Source organism: Oryzias latipes, chromosome 19 (genome assembly GCF_053564925.1).
Source record: "Oryzias latipes strain Hd-rR chromosome 19, Olatipes_Hd-rR_3.1".
NCBI classification, from domain to species: domain Eukaryota; kingdom Metazoa; phylum Chordata; class Actinopteri; order Beloniformes; family Adrianichthyidae; genus Oryzias; species Oryzias latipes.
Genome location: NC_136255.1, coordinates 3,741,938 through 3,762,839, shown reverse-complemented (window position 1 = coordinate 3,762,839; position 20,902 = coordinate 3,741,938). Strand labels below are relative to the sequence as shown.

Here is a 20,902-nt window from a genome sequence, read left to right as displayed (position 1 = left end):
CTTAAATCATTTAAAATGTTATATCAGCTCAATGTTGATATTGTACTAACGGTTTTAGTTATTTATTTCCAATTTTAAATGATAAATTACGTATTTATTTCATATTGAACATATTTATTTTAATGTGTCCCTTCCAGCCCACACTGGCCATGAAATATTTAAATGACTATTTTGATATTTTAATGCCACATATATTGAAACATTTAGTCATTTATTTAACGACAATTTAAAATAAGTACTGACACATGTATTTAATAGTTTAATGGCGTATATATTTATTTCAATTTGTCTCTTCCGGTCCTCCAAAGCAGAATCTCTAAAACAGTTGATTAGTGAGAGGCTGGTTACTGACAGCGTCCTTTGGAAGCGATTGTGATTGTTTACCGGACGCATAAAGAACAAAGACAAATAGCTACACAGCAAGTTTAACATTGATAAGGCCCACATGCATCAGAAATGTCTTGTGTGCCACTTCCTTTAGCTCGACTGAAGATCACGGATCTTTTACTCCGTTGGAGGGTCTGGTTAGACCGGATGTAGCTCAGGACTTGGCCTCTTCAGAGGCGTCTTCTGTGGCCAGAGAACCTGCAGCAGGAGTCGCGCGGAGCCGAGCTCGGGAACGCAGACGAGAAGGCCGCTCAAAGACATTCGACTGGGCCGAGTTCCGACCCATCGCCCAGGCTCTGGCTCAGCAGCGAGCGCAGGAGGCTGAGGGCCTCCAGGCAGATGCCAGCGAGCCGGAGCGAAGTCGCAGGAGAGAAGAGCGGCGCAAAAGGTACGAGTCTGTGACCAGCTCAGAGCACAGATCCAGCACAGAAGGAGGGAGCGTCCCAGACTCCCTGTCCCCCATCTCTCTGGAGAGGCAGCAGAGGGTAGAGGAGGTGATAGAGGAGCACTGGCGACAGGTGGAGAAGACGCCCATCCGAGAGGAGAGGAGGGTTCCTCTCGCCAGCACAACGCCGGCGACCAGAGACACGGCAGAGCTGGAGCTCCTGCTGGACAGCTACAAACAGGGGGTACGCTACCTTTGCCAGATTTATTCTCCTCTCCAGCTGGGTAGAGATAGAGGGCAGATAAATATATCCCTCCTAGAAGTGATGTTTCAGAAGAGCTTTGTCTTCAGGCTCATCCTCTCTTTATCCTGTCACTGATGGTGCAGTCCAGCTTTGAAAACACCAGCAACTATCCTCACAGGAAATTTGATTCACAGGCTGTTGCTGATAATAAACGCATCACAGAAGTGTAGATAAAAGGGCCGTTTAAACATCTGGTTAGAATTTGATTTGGAATTAAAATCATTGCACTCTGGAGGAAGTGCGGAGCAGGCAATGGAGTAGGCAGCACGAAAGACAGGCTCCGTTGAAAATAGGTTTAAACTAATCTTTTAAGGCATTTTATTTTTATAAAAACTGTAAAACTCCATCAGGAACTGTGTAATTATTGTGCCATCTTTCATATTTGTTAGCTAAAACTATTTTAATGGCCAATAATTTGCGAAAGTTCAAGTTCACCGGATCCGCTCCGTCGGCCGGCCCCAGAGAGCCCGGCTCTAGCAGCCCACCATCCGCGGCCCAAGCTGACTCCTCGGCTATGAAAGCCGAAATTCTTTCCTCTCTGAAGGCGGACATAGCTGCAATGTTCCGACAGGAGCTGAAGACTGCGCTCTCGGACGACTTCGAGGCCATTAAAACCGAGTTACATATGCTAAAGACGGAGCTAGCTAACAACACGGCTACAATGCGGTCCGAGGTGGAGGCGATGAAGATTACAATGGCGGACATGGGGCAAGCTCTCTCCTCTCAGTCTGACGAGGTGACCTCTCTCCAAAACAGAGTGGATAAATTGGAATCAGAAGTGAACGGCCTGCGGGAGAAATGCCTCGACATGGAGGGGCGGATGAGACGCTCAAACATCCGCATCATTAACATCCCCGAATCCGCGGGCTCCAGCTCACCCACAGCGGTTTCCAAGCTCCTACGGGATGTCCTGCAGATGGATAAAGACATCCTCATCGACCGCTCTCACCGAGGAGGACCGGCGAGGAACCGGACCGGCAGACCGCGGGTCATCATAGCCCAGCTCCACTACCATCAAGATTGCATGGAAATCCTCCGGCGCGCCCGGGAGTCCGGCCCGCTGCGCTGGAAGGGCGCCGACATCTCCATCTTCCCCGATTACCCTCCAAGTGTGGCGCAGGCGAGAGCTGCCTTCGGCGAGGTGCGACGGCTCCTCCGGGGCCGGGAGGGAGTGAAATACGGGCTCATGTACCCGGCGCGACTCCGGATTACGCACAATGGGACTGAAAAATGGTTCCAAAACGCGGAGGAGGCGACGGCTTACGTGAAATCCACGATCGCGGGGAGCGCGTCCACAAAATGATTTGAACTGAGAGCGGATCTGAACGAGGTCAGTTAAAATACAGACATCCGTTTTCTCTTATTTTATGGTCGCATTGACTCGCGGACTCCCAAGAGTTGCTGCTGCAGTCCTTCTGTTATGTTCACTTGTTTTAAGTTGGAGTTTTACTTATCCTATATGTGACACATGTGCCTGTTCTGGAACGGAGCCTGATCTCCTGAGAGCTAGTGTTCTTCCCAAAGCACTTAAATGTGCAGTTATCTTTCTATGGGTTTGGGTAATCACCGTGTTCTGGTTGGTGATGGGGTGGGTTTCATTGTACCACACTTTGAGTTCTGGTTTGACCTTGTAGTATTTTATCTCAGTCTGCATTTGCTTATCTCTTTTTGTAAAGACCTCCACAACGTTGTTACAAGCCCTATTATGAGCAACATAGAAATTATTTTCTCTACTGATGACCAGGACACCAACTGATTCAAACTTTTCATTTGGGCCAGCTGGCCACGATGTTCATTTTATTACTTGGAATGTAAAATCCTTAAACACCCCTGTAAAGCGAAAAAAAGTATTGAACCACTTAAACAAGTTAAAAGCAGGAATAGTTTTTCTCCAGGAAACTCACCTTCGGACCTTTGATCACTTTCGACTCAGGGGAGGGTGGATCGGGCAATCATACCACTCTAATTTCCACTCTAAGTCTCGAGGTGTAGCCATTCTCATTAATAAGAACGTCCCCTTCGACATGTCCTCAGTGGAAACAGACTCTTCAGGACGTTATGTAATTGTCACCGGCAGGTTGCTCAACACACCCGTAGTATTGGTTAATGTTTATGCACCTCATTGGGAAGATAGCTCATTTTTCCCTAATTTTTTTCCCAAGATACCAAATATGAACACTCACCATTTAATATTTGGAGGAGACATGAACTGTGTCTTGTCACCGAGTTTGGATCGCAGCTCGTCTCGACCAGCACCCTTGACCAGTTCGGCTCTACAATTACAGTGCTTTCTTAGCACAAACGGTGTTATTGATATTTGGAGGTTTTTGAATCCCACGTCCAAACATTACTCCTTTTTCTCTCCTGTCCACAGAACATATTCTCGTATTGATAATATTTTCATAGATAAACGACTCCTCTCTCTTGTTCGCAAATGTGAATACCAAGCCATAGTTATTTCAGATCACGCCCCTTTACTTATGACTTTACGTATACCAACTTCCTGCAACAGTTATCGACCCTGGCGATTTAACAACACATTACTCTCTGACGAAAAGTTTACTAAATTCATCTCATCCGAAATAACATTCTTCTTTAAATGTAATTTGACCCCTGGAATATCCCTTTCTACTGTTTGGGAATCATTGAAGGCGTACCTGAGAGGACAGATCATCTCCTATTGTGCCCAACAAAAGAAAAGTAATAATCAAAAACTCGATAATCTGACTAAAGATATCTTTAAATTAGACACAATGCTTTCAGTCACTCCATCCGAAGATTTGTTTAAATTACGTCTTAATCTTCAAACAGAGTTCAATTTGTTATCTACTGGATATATAGAAAACCTAATAAACAAAGCACAATGCCGGAAATATGAACATGGTGAGAAGGCTGGAAAAATCTTAGCCCACCAGCTTCATCAAAAAGCTGCCAGCAGAGCTATAATTGAAATAAAAGATCAGTCAGGTAATAAACACAGAGACCACTTAGAAATAAACTCCTGTTTTTATAAATACTACTCGACCCTGTATGATACAGAATCATGTGGTGATCCAACTCTATTTGATGCATTCTTTAAGAAAATAAATGTCCCCTTAATTGAAAATAACTTGTCTCGGGTATTGGACAAACCCTTCTCTGTCCAAGAAGTTATGAACACAATTAAATCCATGCAAAATGGAAAATGCCCAGGACCTGACGGATTTTCTGTTGATTTTTTTAAGAAATTTTCTAACCAACTCTCTCCATTTCTGCTCTCAGTTTTTGAAGAGTCTCTTGCCACAGGCACTCTTCCTCCAACAATGCGTCAGGCGGTCATCTCCCTTATCCCAAAACCAGATAAGAATCCTCATGAATGTGGGTCATATCGTCCTATCTCCCTTTTAAATGTAGATAACAAGATTCTTTCAAAGATGCTAGCCGGGCGTTTGGAGACTGTTTTGCCCTCAATTATTGCAGATGATCAGACCGGCTTCATCAAAGGTCGCCAATCATTTTATAATGTTAGACGCTTATTCAATATTCTTTATGGTCCCGCTTCACCTGATGTCCCAGAAGTTCTCCTGTCTCTGGATGCAGAGAAGGCTTTTGACCGAGTGGAGTGGGATTACATGCTCTACACTTTAAAACAATTCGGCTTTAGTGAATATTTCATTTCTTGGATAAAGATTCTGTATTCTTCCCCATTAGCAGCTGTTTGTACGAATAATAATCGCTCCCCCTATTTTTCCCTCAAGCGCGGGACCCGCCAGGGCTGCCCCCTATCCCCGCTGCTATTCGCCATCGTGATTGAACCATTGGCCATAGCAATACGCCAGGAAATTAACATTATTGGAATAAATAGATATAATTTTTCAAATAAGGTATCCCTTTACGCTGACGACATGCTTCTGTTCTTGTCCAACCCCCTACGAAGCTTACCAGTAACTTTGAATCTACTAGAGGAATTTGGTAGAGTATCAGGATACAAGGTTAACCTTCAGAAAAGCGAGATCATGCCAGTGAATGCAGAAGCTAGAAAAATTAATTTTGCCCAGTTCCCTTTTAAGGCCAGTCTACATAAAATAAAATATTTAGGAATTTCTGTGACACACTCCTTTAAAGATATCTTTAAATCCAACTTCTTGCCCCTGCTAGCCCAACTTAAAAAGGATCTAGAACGCTGGAGTCTTTTACCGCTTTCATTGGGTGGGAAAATAAACACTATTAAAATGAATACTCTCCCAAAATTTTTATATATATTTCAATGTGTCCCCATATACATATCTAAATCATTTTTTACAGATGTTGACAAATTGATATCTGGATTCTTATGGAATAAAAAGAACCCCAGGATTAGGAAAAGCGTCCTTCAACAACACCGAAAACATGGTGGACTATCTCTCCCTAATTTTCAGCTCTACTATTGGGCTGCCAACATAAGAGCCATGTTACACTGGAAAGTCATACACTCCCCCACTTTAACACCTCCAGCATGGCTATGTATGGAAAACTCTTCTTGTCTTTGTACCTCCCCCTTTTCATTACTCTGTTCCAAACTTCCATATCCTGAGCCTCTCTCGAAGTACACCTCCAATCCTGTAGTGCAATATTCTCTTAAAATTTGGGCACAATTTAGAAGAGTGTTTTCCCTTAAAGATCTGTCAAAGTTGGCTCCTGTTTTTAGAAATCATCAGTTCATACCTTCAACCTCAGACGAAGCTTTTCATGAATGGAGCAGGAGAGGAGTTTGTTTAATTGATGACCTGTTTATTGACAACACGTTTGCATCTTTTGATCAACTTCTGGTTAAGTTCAACATCCCTCGCTCTCATTTTTTTAGATATCTGCAGCTTCGTAGCTTTGTTTTTAAGTCATATCCCTGTTTCCCATCCCATCCACCTGATTCACTATTAGAATCCACTTTGAAAATTAATGTTGGCTCCAGGGGAACAATTGGCAAAATCTACTCCTTGTTAAACACACATGATTTAGAGCCCTTGACAACACTCAAATCTCACTGGGAAGAAGAACTACACTTGAATATTCCTGACAGTATTTGGAGTGAAGCGTTAGATAATATACATTTCTCATCAATCTGTTTGCGTCATCAGGTTATCCAGTTTAAGATCGTACACCGACTCCACTGGTCCAAAGCTAAACTTTCCAAGTTCGTCCACAATATAGATCCCACATGTGACCGATGTAGCTGTTCCGTAGCCACCCTGTCCCATATGTTCTGGTCCTGTTCCAAGTTAGATCACTTCTGGGAATCTATATTCACTTTTTTCTCTGATGTGCTGCGTACGCCTTTACAACCCTCTGTTTTTTCTGTATTATTTGGTGTTTTACCTGTAAACCTGGACCATAGAGCACAAACCATCATATCCTTTGGGACACTGATTGCCAGGAGACTCATACTGCTCAAATGGAAAGAAAAATACCCTCCAACCTTCAACATGTGGCTGAAAGACCTTCTGCACTTTTTGGTGCTGGAGAAAATTCGATCCTCTATGAAGGGATCGGTGCAGAGGTTCTATCTAACATGGAATCCTATATTAGAGCATCTGAGAGACTTGCATGTCATGGTTGCCAAAAAATGTCTGTGACTGGTCTTGTAATGTGAACAGGTGTTTTTTTTTTTTTTTTTTTTTTTTTAAATTGTGTCCCGCCAGGTGTCTAAGCTTCTGTAAGACTTGAGACTGAATGGTACAATGAGAGTGGGAGGGAGGGTGGGGGGTGGTGGGGGGGGGGGGGGGGGGGGTTGTTTCATGTTGTCTGTTTTGTACTGTTTCCAAAAAACAAAATCAATAAAAAGACTTGGTGCAAAAAAAAAATCATTGCACTCTGAATTCAGACATATAAGATACAGAAAAAGTCAAACTTTACGATGCTTACTCTAAACTCGCCCATAAACTCGTTAATAGCTTTTTCTTGTCATCGTTGGCAGTTGTCTGCGTTTCCAATATCACAAGCTGAGTTTGGAGCGCGCTCTCTGCGGAGGATCCAGTAACCCCTGCAGCCTTTCCTTTTCTGCAGATAAAGGAGCTGAAGGCCCAGCTGGAGAGCTGCCATCAGCAGCTGCTGCACTCCAACAAGCACAAGCAGGAGCTGGAGTTCCAGCTGAGGACGGCTCTGGAGAGAGAGCAGCACGTCCGCTCCGGCTACATATCTCCGGTGAGTTACTCCAGTCCACGTGACTTCCTGTCAGTTTGTAACATCCTTTGCATGTTGTAAAAAGCTGGAACCAAACTGACTTTGAAGCAGCATAATGTCTCCACTTTTGCATGAGTTCATTGCATGTAAAGTTCAGTGGAGTTTTCTGACTGCATTAGCCTCTCTTAGTCGATCTTCTGTCTTTGTGCTGTGTGTGAACTCATGCTCATTGTAATGCCTTTACTGACTGTGGGCCACAGAATCCCACCATAGTAGATGCTAACTTGTCTCGCAGAGCTTCGGTTCTGTCTAACGCATTTCCTGTCGCATGGAACAACTGGGTTCTTCTCCACTGGATGTTCTCCTGCAGACGGTTCCCCGTTAATGTGTGCAGGATCAGATGATTGTTGTCATGGCTTGGTGTGAGGTACAGGAACAGGAAACCATGGATTTGGGAGTGTAAATGTATACATGTGCATGTTTGGCTGTGAATTTGCTGTGCCGGACCTCTGAGACGAGGGTTCCAGATGCTTATGACCCATGAGATGGTGCTGTGTCACAAACTGTGCCCCGTAGTCCTACAGTGAATGGTGCCGTTACAGCTGAACTAGCAGGAGGCATTGTTGACTCCAGTTTTTGTTCTGAAGCGTCTGTGGCGTGAACAGGCGGCGGTACGTATGTTGAGCAGCTGCATCGACTCCCTTTAGAAAACTAGAGCGCTAAAGCACGAGGAAACATTTCAGCTAGAGCACGAAGCCGGCTGTGACTGGAGCCGGGTCCGTGGGGTCATATTTGTAGATGCAGTGAAGTTTATTTTCTAGTGTTTAACCAGTCAGGGTTTTCAAATCAGTGTGTCTGCTGCAGTCGTCCCTCTGTCACACCTCCAAAGATGATCAATCTTTGTGCCGACTGTTGCTGTGAACATTTGATAAATCCACTTCTTTTGTTGAAACTAAAGGAACAAGGATGGAAATACTACAGATGATGGTAATTTGGATGTTTTTGCCCTTTGACAGCTGGGGTTTAAAATAGTTGGAAGTTGTTTGATCTGCACGGTTCCTGGGGAACTCTACAAAGTTGAATGCTTCAGGTACATGTTAAAAAAGAAGAAAGAAACTGTGTGGGTATTTGAATTTGAAGACAGTCTGATCAGATGAAGGCTGTGCCTCTACTTCCTGTGGGGTTCAAGCGGTAACGTCCACGCCGCCCTCGGCGCACGTTCAAGCGGCCACTTCCAATGAAAAGTCTACGTAAACAGGAGTCCATGCTCGTTTTGGTCTTCAGCGTTCATACACCACTGTGCAAGTTTCTACCCCTGTTTTCAGGCTCTACATGCAAAACGCACGGCCATTGAACGTGAGTTGATGGTTAAATCGGGTCAAACTTTGGCCAAGCTGGGCCTCAGATCTGGTAGGGATGTAAGGATGACATCCCTGTTATTGATGGAAGTGTCAACCTGACCATGGAGTAGAAATTAATGTTTAGGGTTTTTGGCGGCCAGAATTCAATGACTCCATGTCTTTCATTTATCGGAATAGAGCTGCTACAGAAAAAGTCTGCAGCAGATTCAGGACATTTTCCCCGCTTCCACATTTCACACCAAGACGCTTCCAGCTGTAGGTGACGGATGAGCGCTAGAAAACGAAGAAGCCCCTCCCTGCTTGTCCAGTGTGAACAGCGTGGGCTAAACATGCGTTCGAAAGCCCTTCAAATGCCCCGTGTGTGCATAGTTTAAGTTAAGGATAATAACAAATGCATCAAAGTATATCATGCTGTTGCTCTCCCCGTCAGCTGATTGCATGACTTCCTGTATTTTACCCCTGCCTGCTGTTCGTAAAGGCAGTTTTTTTTAAAGTAGCTCATTTCATTTTTCCACAGAAGAATTGGATTTGGGAAGGTTGGAAACAGTCTTTGAATTATTGGCTGATGAGGCCTGGTCTGCGTTTGAGAGGAAAGCTTCCAGCTGAAACTAATGTTGCACATCACCACATAAAGTAACCTTTAACCGTTTAATGTGCATGCTCTCAGGGTTCGGTTGTGATCAACTAACTCCCAACATTGACTTTCTTTTCAAAACTTTGCATTTATACTTTGCAGCTTAAATCCTTTTAAACCATTTTTCTTATTTAAAGACTTTTATTTGTAAGTGTTTGTGTTGTCAGGAAAGCTTTTGGCCACTTTTTCCTCATAAATGTTGGTGACTTTTAGTTGATGAGCGAGCGTGTCTCCCCTGCTGTGTGTTAACCAACTGTCTGGTCCCCTTTTCTAAGCTGGAGCATCCTTTGGGTCTGGAGGCCGATGTGGCGCCCCAGATGAAGAGCCCCCAACCGGTTAGTTCCCAAGCACAGAGTTTAACCAAGAAGTACCAGGAGACCAAAGAGCTCCTGAAGCTGCAGGAGCTGAAAAAGCGTAACATGCAGGCACAGCTTCGCCTCTCGCTTTCTCACTCCTCCCTCAAGGACGCCGACTTTTCGGAGCAACAAGAAGCAGCCCTCCTGGAGGGCATTCCCTCTGAACCCATCCAGAAGACGGTGTCCTTGCTGCTCCAGGACAGCCCCGAGGCCATTCAGGAACTGGAAGAGCTTGCAGCAGAGAAACCCTTGACTGTAAGGGAGTTAGGAAAACTCTTGAAATGTCACAGCACAGAAAAACATCAACTTCAGGAGCTTTTGGAGACGTGGAAGTGCAAACAGGAGGTAGAAAATGAACTAATGAGGAGCTTAGCTAGAGCTGGAGAGAGCATACGCGAATATGAAGCACGTCTTCTGAACATGGAGGATGCAATGGAAAAGGTCAAGAGGCAAAGCTCTGAGAGTCAGAGTAGACCTCACAGCTCCTCATCCAAAGTGGAGGACCCCTCAGACATGAAGGGAGCCGCCGTCGGCTGGCTGTCTCAGAAAGCTGAACTTCTAACAGAGGAAAACGGAGCTCTGAAACAGCGATGTCAGGAAATCATGAACCAGCTGACGGAGGCCGACAGAGAAATAGACAGACTGAAAGCTGAACTCAGCAGCCAGCATCACCCCATGGCGGAGCAGCTGAAGAAGCTGAAGGCTGAACTGGCCGAGAACCAAGCCAGTGTCATCGATCGGGAATATTATGAGCGGGAGCTGAATGAAAAGTCCCTGCGGCTCCATGAAGCGCTGGTTACCTTGGAAGAACTGGGCAGCACCCTTGCAGACACTGAGAAGAAGCTACAACTGAAAGAGGCCACTTTGATAGGTTTGGGCTTCCAGGTAGATTATTACGACAAGGAGGCGTTCCCACAGAAGGAGCAGCTCACACAGCTGCCGGAAAGCTCACAAACAACGTTTCTGGAGACCAAGGAGAGCCTCCAGGCCGCAGAGCAGCACTGCGTGGAGCTGGAGGCTAGGAATCGAGAACTAGGTGCACTCAATCAGGACATTGAACACGTCAGCAAGCAAAGAGTACTGGAAGTTGAACAGGAAGTAAAGAGGCTGCGGTGCGCGTTAGAGGCAAATATGGGCAAAGATGAACAGGAAAGGACTGATGGGAAGAGGTCGGACGCAGGACCAAAGCAGGTTGACCACAGGGGACCTTTGGAGGAAGTAGTGGGGAACCTGGAGAGGACATGTGAGGCAATAAGCCAGGTTGTGGAGATGTTAGCGGAGGTAAATACAAATGTAGAAGACATGTTCAGCCGTCTGAAAAGGGCTTTGAGTGAGTCTCACGAAAACCCACTGTGCTTGAGTGAGGTAGACATGATATCAGTGCTAGAATGGGAGTTCTGGAGCCAGCTGCAGAGCATCCCTGGATCAGAAACAAACCGCTGTGAGGCCTGGTTGGCAGAGCGGATCCTGGCTCTGCAGAGTCTGCTGCTCCTCAAGACCCCAGTTTGTTTTCCAGCCCAAACTCAAAGTGAGCCAGCGGCAGCTTTTGCCTCGGCGTACAGCTGCATGGATGAGGAAACGCACGCTCAGGTTCTTAAACAGTTAACTCAGACTTTGGGGGTAAAGTTTCGTCATTTGAAACAGATTGTTTCCAGCCTGAAGTCTGACAGAGATGACAAAGTCCTGTCCTTGGCTTTTGAGGGCTTCGGCCCCGAGCGACATCAGGAACAGCCGGCAGACTATCTTCAGGTTTCTCTGAAAGAAGCCTGCTTCTCTTATGTCATCATAAGACTACAAGGCTGGCCTAAAAAAGAGCTGCAACATGCAGACGACCCTCAACTCTCAGAAACCTCTACAGACGGTGTCCTGGAGCCAGGGACTGAAGGAGAGCTGAAGGACTCTGTGGACGGAGCCACAGAGCTCTCCGGCGTAGTGGGCAGGCTCAGACAGGACCTACTCACCGTCACATCCAGCTACCAGCAGGAAACCCAAGAGCTGAAGAAGCAGCTCGCTCAGACCAACCAAGAGCTGCACCTCCAGGCAGAGGAGAGCCGTGAAAGAATCGACTCCCTCACAGGCTGCATGGAGAGCCTGAAGCAGCAGCATGAGGCGGAGAGGAGGAAGCTCACCGAGCAGTTTGACCGAGAAATGGAAGAGCTGAGGAGCATGATGAGTCCCGCTTGGAACGGGACAGACCGGCCCACTGCACCGCTGCAGGCCTCAGCCCCAACAGCATCCACCCTGAGGGAGCGCATCCAGGAGCTGCTGACCCAGCTGTCCGTCATGACGGAGGAGACGAGGCGGCGGGAGGAGCTGGGAGACGTCGCCACGCTGCGCTTGAAATACGAGCGAGACCTGGAAAACCTAAAGGTGGAAGTGCTCCTTATCTATTCCGTCCTCCCATTTGTGATGCCTCATTTTCCTTTGTGGCGTTCCTAGACTCGTCCACCCCCCCCCCCCCCCCCACCCCAGCATCCTCCCTCCTGACTAACCCAGCCTCCCCTTTTCCTACGCTGCGCCCCCAAACCACTGTTTCTCTGTGCTGCATGAAAACTAACCGCCAAAGAGCTGACATGAAGACCCGTGCAGCTCCACACGGAGCTTTAGTTGTTAAGATTCAGGAGCAGACGGCAGCACTAACCAGACATTTAAACCCTCAGCGACAATTTAAGCTCATTCAAAATCTACTTTGAATGCAAAGTTTTGTATTTTGGTTTAAACTCCCTGATGTTTTCTCTTAACCACTTACCAAATGTGCTGATGAAGAAGTAAATGTCTTTCTGTTTTTTTTACTATAAAGTCACTTTTGTGGCGATAAGAAATGACTAATTGTGACATGAATTGTCTTCTTTAACCTCATTTTCTTTTCATGTTATACCATAATAATGATTTCTTTAGGAAATGAGGACAGAATTTGGTCCATTTTGGTTTATTTTTTCTTCAGTGACTGCTGAAGGTTGTGGCTAAAATTTAGAACTAACGGAGTTTCAGGAACATTTGTTTTTGGATGTTTTTGTGCTGCACGGCCTAAACCTCCACATATTAAACCAGGAGGCTTTGAAATGAATAGATACTAGAAGGGAGGAGTTGTTTTTCCAGATCTATTCATCAAAGAATCTAAACACATGTATGGTAACCTTCAACTTTGTTTATATATTCATACTCATGCTTAGGATTTACATAGAACAAAAGTCTTGAAGGAAAACCCACAGCTCAGTTTGTCAGAACAAATGAGAACTGCTGGTTGTTGCTGCAGCATGAAGGATGGCACAGATCAACCCGTGGAAGCGCTGACACGGAAGGACAGGCTGTTCTGGAAGCAGCCCATAGTTCGGTTCTGGTGATTCACATCCTGGTAGGTTTTAGGTCCAGAGAGTTTGACAGCCAGTCAAGAATCAGAATCAGAAGTTGGTGCTTGGGACAAAGTGGCCTGTGCCCAGATCTGGTTCCATTTGACTGTGGCGTCTTTGGAAACGCTGCTTAGCAGCGAGGAAGGATGAGCTTCTCTGTTCCGGTCGATGGGCATCTCCCAAACCGAAGCGGCTTTTAACGCCGTCGTGAAAGAAAAAATAACTGTGGGGCCCGTTCTGGATCCAAGGGACCCAGAGAAGTTTGGCTTTGAGGATTGCAGGTTGAATCCTGAAAGATTTTCATAAACAGTGATGTCACCAAACTACTAAAGTATTGTGAGCATTTCTGTTGTTACAGCACAAGTGTAGTTCGAGCCCAAAAGAACGTTTGGACTGCCTCTTTTGTTGAAAAGTTTCCTAAAATGCGTCTCTAAATAAGGTTGTTTGGGATAATGGCCGACGAAGTCTGCGTTAATTCTGATAATGCACGTGTCAAAGGCCTTTAGCCCGCTTTTACCGTGGTCAGTACAAAAGAAATTAATATTCTGTCAGGTTTTAAGACTTTGTTCTTGTTATTTTTTCAGCTTTTTTCACAAAAAGCATGTGTTACGTGCTGTGGCGCGTTGTCACGGTAACATGACAACATGCCGCTGAGCCGGGATCGACCTCGAAGCAGCGGCAAAGGAAAGCAGTCAATATGCTGATGGTCACGTTGGGTTAAATCAGGGATCCCCAAATCCAGGCCTTAAGGGTCGATGTCCTGCTGGTTTTCCAGAAACCTGCCTTATCTGCTGCTGATTACCTGGATCAGGTGTGTTTAGCCAATAGGGAGCTACAATGGCCGGATGGTTGGAAACACGTAGGACACCGACCCTCAAGGCCTGGATTTGGGGACCCCTGTGTAAAATAAAGCACCAGTTCAGAGGAAGTTCCCCTCTTACCGCTTGTTTTTGTCCAGATGATGAAGATGGTTTGTTTCAAAGGAGTCAGCGCAGTGATACAGAACATTTAAGATATGTGACCGGAACTACTTTTTAATCCACACCCAGCAGCCAATCAGAGTTGAGAATTCCCCCGGACCGTGGTATAACCTGTGTTTGTGTGCATACAGTGTTTGAATAACTTTTGATGCTAAAAAAAACCCTCCAAATATCATTTGTAAAGCCCAACCTTCATTTGTGTGGTCCATAACCTTTCAGGACATCTTACTGAGCGTCCAGCAGCGGTCTGACCTGTAAACGTGTGGATATTACACAGATCTGTTCCCCCTTCCTGCACACACATCTGTAAATAATCAGAAATAAAGCGAGTCCAAAGGTTTCATTGGTACCCGTCTGTAACAAGCGTCTTTTAGATGTCACGTTTGGCCTCCTAACCAGAGTGTCAATGAAAGCTGCCTCTTGTGCTGTCCGAAGAACTGCCCGGTTCAGGACCAGAATGCCCGGCTTGGCCTGATCTGACTTCAGGAAGTGTATGTGTATTTTGTTATCCCTGTTAAAACACGGAGCCTAAATTCCTGTCGCTGGACTGGGACACACAGGCCTGTTTACTCACTGAACATGTAGAACAGAAACTGGACCAGGTTCTGGACCAGGAGACTGACAGACTTTGGACTGCCTGTGAGCGGTGAAGGTTTCGTCTTCGCATTAGCTGAAGAAGGCATTGGCGTTAGTCCACAGGTTTCCTCACATGTTCCATGACGGACGTTCCCATCGGCGGTTTGTTCTATTGCAGCTGTTTTACTACGACCCAGAGATGTTTGAACATAAACACTTGTTGGTTTGTGGTTTCTCCCTGTAGTTTAGTTCATTGCATCCCAACATTCCTCCCTGAGCCGTTCTGTCCCCACTCAGATCTAGGAAAAGCATCAGTACATGTTCTAGAAGGTTCTCCTGATGACCTGACTGTTTTCTGTAATAGGCCACCTGTGAGAGAGGCTTTGCTGCTATGGAGGAATCACATCAGAAGGTGATTGACGAGCTGCAGAGGAAGCACCAGCGGGAGCTGGAAAACCTGCAGGAGGAGAAGGACCGGCTGCTGGCAGAGGAGACGGCCGCCACCATCGCTGGTACGACGCGCCGCCACAAATGTCCTCTGTAGAGGAGACCGTCTCATCTGCTGATGAAACCGTTTGTCTCTGCTGGTTCAGCCATAGAAGCCATGAAGAACGCTCACCGGTCGGAGCTGGAGAAGGAGCTGGAGAAGGCGCGCAAGGCCAGCAGCAACACGGAGAACGCAGACATCGAGGGGATCCGCAGGCAGCACGAGTGAGTCGCCGTCTGTCGCTCAAGCGGTGTGGCATAAAAGAGTTATTAGCAGAAACAGCTGTTCTTTTATACTTTTCAATGTGGTTCCTCAGTCTGTGTTCACGCTGAACGCCATTCACGGGGGCGCCAAATTCACCTGTGTTCATTCCACATGCGTGTGGGAGGAGCTTCTGTTTGTAGCCTGATGACTACATGGGAGCATTGACTGTATGAAAGACACGATGGCGTTTAGAGTTTTTTTATTTGAAAGAGTTCTATAAAAGCGTCAGTGATTCCATCCCCACGTCTGGTTCACGTCATCATTCAGAGTCTCTGCCGCCACGGCGAGCTTCACCGTCTGCTGCAGGAGCGGCGTCTGAGTCACGGCGCTTTCTCCGGCCGCTGCGACCCAGTTTGACGACCTGCTGTCAACCAAAACAATTGAACAACTTTTTGTTGTTCAATTGTTCTTTTTAAAAAAAGAAAAATGTCAAAGTTCAAGAGGAGAACAATCAGATTCTATCTGTGTTGGTTTGGGACTCCACCCACTGATCACGTCATCTACACGCCACGGGCCAAAGCTGAGGCCGTGATTGGTTAACGCAAAGTTTTGAACACGTGACACGTTTGTGAGAGAGCGACGCGCCACACTCGACGCTAAAATCGGGCCGCAGGACCTCGGATCGCGTCTGATCATTGACTCAACGCCTCAGACGGCCCAAACAGGCGTTCGGCGTGAAGACAGCGTGAAAGGAAACCATCTTTGGATCCTTCTGTTAGTGCTGCTTCCTGTCATTTACCAAGTCAACAGCAATGTTGACCCCCTGTGACCTCAGGTGGAGTTCAGAGTAAAAATGTAATTGTTTAAAAACATGAAGGCAGAGCTGCGCGCACTTAGAGAACACGTCACATACATGAAACATGGCTCTCCTCATAAGTATAGCTGACCTAAATAATTCATCTTTTGTCTCTAAATGTTGAAGTTTTATTCTGGTATACGTTGTTCATCTAATCCCCTCCTCTTGTGTCCACATGCATTTTGTGGGTACTCTTTGGGTAGACATTATTGGGAGGGCTTGTTCTAAAGCGGACGTTTCCCTCCGATCTCCTCTTCCTCCTGAATCTTCATCTACACCTGTTTGCTGCTATGTGGTCGGCACACGTCTGCCCTTCTTTGGCCTTTAAGCAGTTTGCTTTTACAAGGAGAACATGGAGCACATATGTGGTTAGGATGAACACGTCTGAGGAACGACCATCCAGACATGTTTAAACCCTCGTTCGGACCTAAACTTCAGATAACCGGGCCTCCGCTGTGGCCACAGCACGCCTGCCGTCCGTGTCAGCCATTTCTTTGGCTTCTGGTCCTGGTGGGCTGCGAGACCATGTTCTGCGGTTCCGTCGGACCACAGGCTGCACCGGGTTCAGGCGGAGCTGTTCTTTTACAGAAACTGAAGTCTGACATGTTCATCAGAACCAAAGAGTATTTTTTTTTCACATAGACGTCCGCAGGAAGCAGAGATTGAAGAAGCTCCACTTCTTCCAGCGTGTTTGAACTCCAGCTGGAGCATGTCAGAGTGTCTGCAGCTCTTTGTTTAAGCTGAAAGTGAAATGACTGAGCAGCTATAAACCTGTCCTCTCTAGAGGATTATCTGACAGAGCGGTGGGAGTGATTCCTGCGCGAACATGTCAGCCTGGGTGATGGAAGGAAGAACAACTGCTCTGCACACAAACTTGACAGACCCCTCCTGACGTTTCTCCCTCATTGTGACATTGTGATGCCTTTCAGGGAGGAGCTGTGCTCTTTCCATCGGGAGATCGAGGTCTTGTCGGAGCAGTACTCTCAGAAGTGCCTGGAAAACGCCCACCTGGCCCAGGCGCTGGAGGCGGAGAGACAGGCCCTCAGGCAGTGTCAGAGAGAGAACCAGGAGCTCAACTCGCACAACCAGGTGCACACGCACACCTGCTCTGCTCTGCGGCATCGTGCCCATGACAAACCGTTTGTGAGCTTCTTCTGTTTGACCCTTCAGGAGCTGAACAACCGCCTGGCGGCAGAAATCACCAAAATGCGCTCCATGACGTCTGAGGACGGAGCAGGAGACCCCGGCGCCACCATCCAGGGCAAAGAGCTGTACGAGCTGGAGGTAGTTCAGCTGCTGAATGCAGCATCCTCGCCGTTCTTCATCTCCATGACAACAGTTTCTGTGGAACTGAAATGTTGGTTTGATGTGCGTCTTCATCATTCGTGTCCAGGTGATGCTGAGGGTGAAGGAGTCTGAGGTCCAGTATCTGAAGCAGGAGATCAACTCCCTGAAAGAAGAACTGCAGGCTGCCCAAAGAGTAAGTTCTCATGCACGCTCTGCAGTGTCCCCCTTTATTCGCGGGGGTCAGGGGCCAGAGGCACCCACCCCCAGCGGGCCGAGAACGTCCGTCACGATCCTCGAAACCATTCGGAAACGTTCATTAAAGAACACTGCAATGCTGCTTAAATTTTCTTAAGTTATCCGAGCTTCAGTGATGAAGCAGGGGAGTCACATGACCCGCGAGGATTGAAACGTGAATTAGCATCCTGTCCGTGTTTGAAGATGGGAAAAAGGACGTTTTCCTTCATCTGAACATCCAAACTGTCTTTAGGACAAGAAGTATGCAGCAGACAAATACAAGGACATCTACACCGAGCTGAGCATCGTCAAGGCCAAGGCGGAGTGCGACGTGGGCCGGCTCAGAGACCAGCTGCAGCTGGCCCACGAGGCGCTGGGCGACCCGTCCGCGGACGACGCCGACAGAGGCGGCTACGGTACGTTCACGCTGGGACATGTCCTGACCACGCCCACCGCTGTGGGGTCAGGCCGCGGCCCGGTTTCATGTCAGGCAGCCGTCCAGGTTTAATATCGTTAAGCTTCTGGTTCATTCAAATGCTACTACAAGAAATTTGGTTTAACAGATCTGCAAACATGAGTAGAATTTGATTAACAGGTGACAAAGATTCAGTGGAACAAATGTAAGAAATTCAATAAAAGCAGTTTTTTTTTCTAAACACAGTTATAACTCTCAGATCATTTTTTTCACTATTTGGTTTTCACATAAATCCACATTCATCCTGTTCTTTTTAACACAGAGGAACTTTTTCTGTGCTTGTGTTTCTTAACAGTTTCCTCCATAAGTCTCTGTAGGAAAATTAATAAATATCCTTTTTACAGGTTTTCTTAAATCAGAACAACGTTACGTGATTGAATCTTCATTCTCTGTGAAATGCTCAGACATTGTGATGAAGGTGAAGACGACAAAGGGATGCTAACAACCGGACGCCAACATTTATTGATGGATAAAAAAAAGCTAAATAAAATGAGACAACCGGAGTACAACTGGTATTTTCTAACTATAATAATAAACGTGAATTCACCGCGACTTTAACTCTGTTATCTGCATGTGTGAAACATTCAAAAGTCAGGCAGAGCAGCTTCTGGTGGCTGAGAACAAATAAATCCATATCTGGAGGAGAAAACTGAAACCAGCAGCTCTATGTTCCTTTAAGTCAAAGGCTCTTCTTCGGTTTCTTCACTGACTCTTTTCTCCACCAAGAAAACTTCCAATTATGTTTAATTGTTTGGCTTTCATGAGAAAGTGCTGAAAGTCACATGACGCGTCAAATCAGACGCATGTGGTCGTTTTCCAAAATAAAACTTCCTTCAGTATCAGAAAATAAACACAACGGAATTAATCAAATTCAGTGTTTGCTTCTGTCTGCGGCCCGGTACCGGGTTAGGACCACGACCCTAAACCTTTACCCCCTTCTCCCTACAGATATCATGAAGTCCAAGAGTAACCCTGACATCCTGAAGATGGCAGCTGCTGCAGCCAAGCGCTCCGAGCGCACCATGAGATCCAAGGTAAAAGAGGCCGAAGAGCAGCTCCATCAGTCGTGTTCTTCTGAACCACCAGCTGTCTTACGCTCCTCAGATTGCAGTACAATCGTCTGATCCTCACCAGGTTGTTGAAGTCGAGCTTCTTCCAGTTCTTTTCTGGAGCAAAGGCAGGTTTTCCACTATGCTGCTTGACCTTTACCCACCTTCATAAGGAGACGTAGCATTTGAACAGAAAGGACTCCGCTAATGTTCCTTTAGCGGTGAATGCAGGGAGAATGCAGCTCACGAAGGTAAAAGAGGATCTGTGGCTGAGACGGAAACCCCTTAAAAACACTAGAGCCTTCCTGGGACACCCACTGAGTTCAGTCAGTGGGTCTAAAGAAAGCATCCTCAGGGACAAGTCTGTGGAAAGAGATGCAGGACCATCTTTAGCCAAGATTTGATCAAAACTTGAGAAACGTGCTGCAGTGACCTGGTTACCTAAGTCTGCGTTTGATTGAGTCTTTTATTGCTTAAGGTATTTATTATTCTTTCAAGACATGCAGGACACGGATGACAAAGACCTGTCTGTCTTTGTGTGGTTTAGCCACAAAACGCTCATTTTCTGAACAATACTCCAGCAATAAACACAGGCCGAACGCTCTTCCATCAGCTCTCTGGTGTTTTTACTGCCAAAAGATCCAAACGTTTCCAAAAATGTCTTACTTTGTGGAGAAGTCTGGACCTGAATCACGAATGATGCAATGCCGTGCAAACAACCACATGTCTGCAGATTCTCAGTCATCCAGGTGAATCCTAAAACATTCAACTGGACAACACGTCTGGCCTCTCATCCCAGCTGGTTCTGAGTCCGACTGAGTCTCAGTCGCTGACCCCCCGCGTGTCGCTAACCCCGCAAGTCCTTGACCCCCGTGTCGCTGACCCAGTGAGTCCTTGACCTCCGTGTCGCTGACCCCCCCGTGTTACTGACCCTGTGTCGCTGACCCAGTGAGTCCTTGACCTCCGAGTCGCTGACCCCGCGAGTCTTCAACCGCAGTGTCGCTGACCCCCCGAGTTACTGACCCCGTGTCGCTGACCCAGTGAGTCCTTGACCTCCGAGTCGCTGACCCAGTGAGTCCTTGACCTCCGAGTCGCTGACCCCCCGAGTTACTGACCCCCGTGTTGCTGACCCCGCTAGTCCTTGACCTCCGAGTCGCTGACCCCCCCGTGTTACTGACCCCGTGTCGCTGACCCAGTGAGTCCTTGACCTCCGAGTCGCTGACCCCCCCGTGTTACTGACCCCGTGTCGCTGACCCAGTGAGTCCTTGACCTCCGAGTCGCTGACCCCGCGAGTCTTCAACCGCAGTGTCGCTGACCCCCCGAGTTACTGACCCCCGTGTCGCTAACCCCGCAAGTTCTTGACCTCCAATCGCTGGAACCCCCCCGCCCCGAGTTACTGTCCCCTGTGTTCCTGACCCCGCTAGTCCTTGACCTTCGAGTCGCTGACCCCCTAGTCGCCCCCCCGTGTCTCTGACGTGTTGTCGTGCTGAGTTCGTTTGTGTAGTGATGATGAACGGTTGTGTCTGACGCCACCTCTTTACAAAAATGGCTGCCTTGACCTCTGCCCCCCCTCTTTTGGCCTCCGGTCCAGGTTTACTGCAGGACTAGTAAGTTAGCCTTAGTGAACCCAGTCATCCTTGACGATCATTGAGGATTAACTGGACTGCTCTAGAGCTCGGAACAGAGTATTCTAGACTCTGAGGCCATCGGAGTTGCTGTGACCAGAGTCAGAAGTGGTATCTTTCAGTACCAGTTTATTTCAGTCATTCAGGTTTTGTTCTTTTGGGTTTTACTCGCCTCATTTCATTACCTGGTTATGACCAGACGATTCTGTTGAATGTC

The 20,902-nt window shown here is 47.0% G+C and overlaps 1 protein-coding gene and 1 long non-coding RNA gene across 4 annotated transcripts in view; one reads left to right on the top strand and one right to left on the bottom strand.

Moving 5' to 3' along the window:
• Positions 1-20,902, top strand: part of mpripb (myosin phosphatase Rho interacting protein b) — a 51,920-nt gene that overhangs the window by 29,736 nt on the left and 1,282 nt on the right. For 2 of the 3 annotated variants that reach the window (XM_011488495.4, XM_011488496.4), the window contains exons 14-23: positions 482-1,016; positions 7,095-7,232; positions 9,482-11,932; positions 14,833-14,980; positions 15,062-15,179; positions 16,945-17,104; positions 17,186-17,299; positions 17,409-17,495; positions 17,790-17,952; positions 18,960-19,045. In XM_011488495.4, coding sequence (XP_011486797.1) covers positions 482-1,016; positions 7,095-7,232; positions 9,482-11,932; positions 14,833-14,980; positions 15,062-15,179; positions 16,945-17,104; positions 17,186-17,299; positions 17,409-17,495; positions 17,790-17,952; positions 18,960-19,045 — 4,000 coding nt within the window. Of the gene's footprint in view, positions 1-481; positions 1,017-7,094; positions 7,233-9,481; positions 11,933-14,832; positions 14,981-15,061; positions 15,180-16,944; positions 17,105-17,185; positions 17,300-17,408; positions 17,496-17,789; positions 17,953-18,959; positions 19,046-19,115; positions 19,673-20,902 lie in introns of those variants that run through there. The other variant, XM_023949550.2, reaches the window with a different exon arrangement.
• LOC144987802 (uncharacterized) lies at positions 20,067-20,411 on the bottom strand. Its single transcript, XR_013651467.1, has 2 exons — positions 20,331-20,411; positions 20,067-20,144 (listed from the first exon to the last, which is right to left on the bottom strand). It is a non-coding gene; the product is annotated as an uncharacterized LOC144987802 (long non-coding RNA).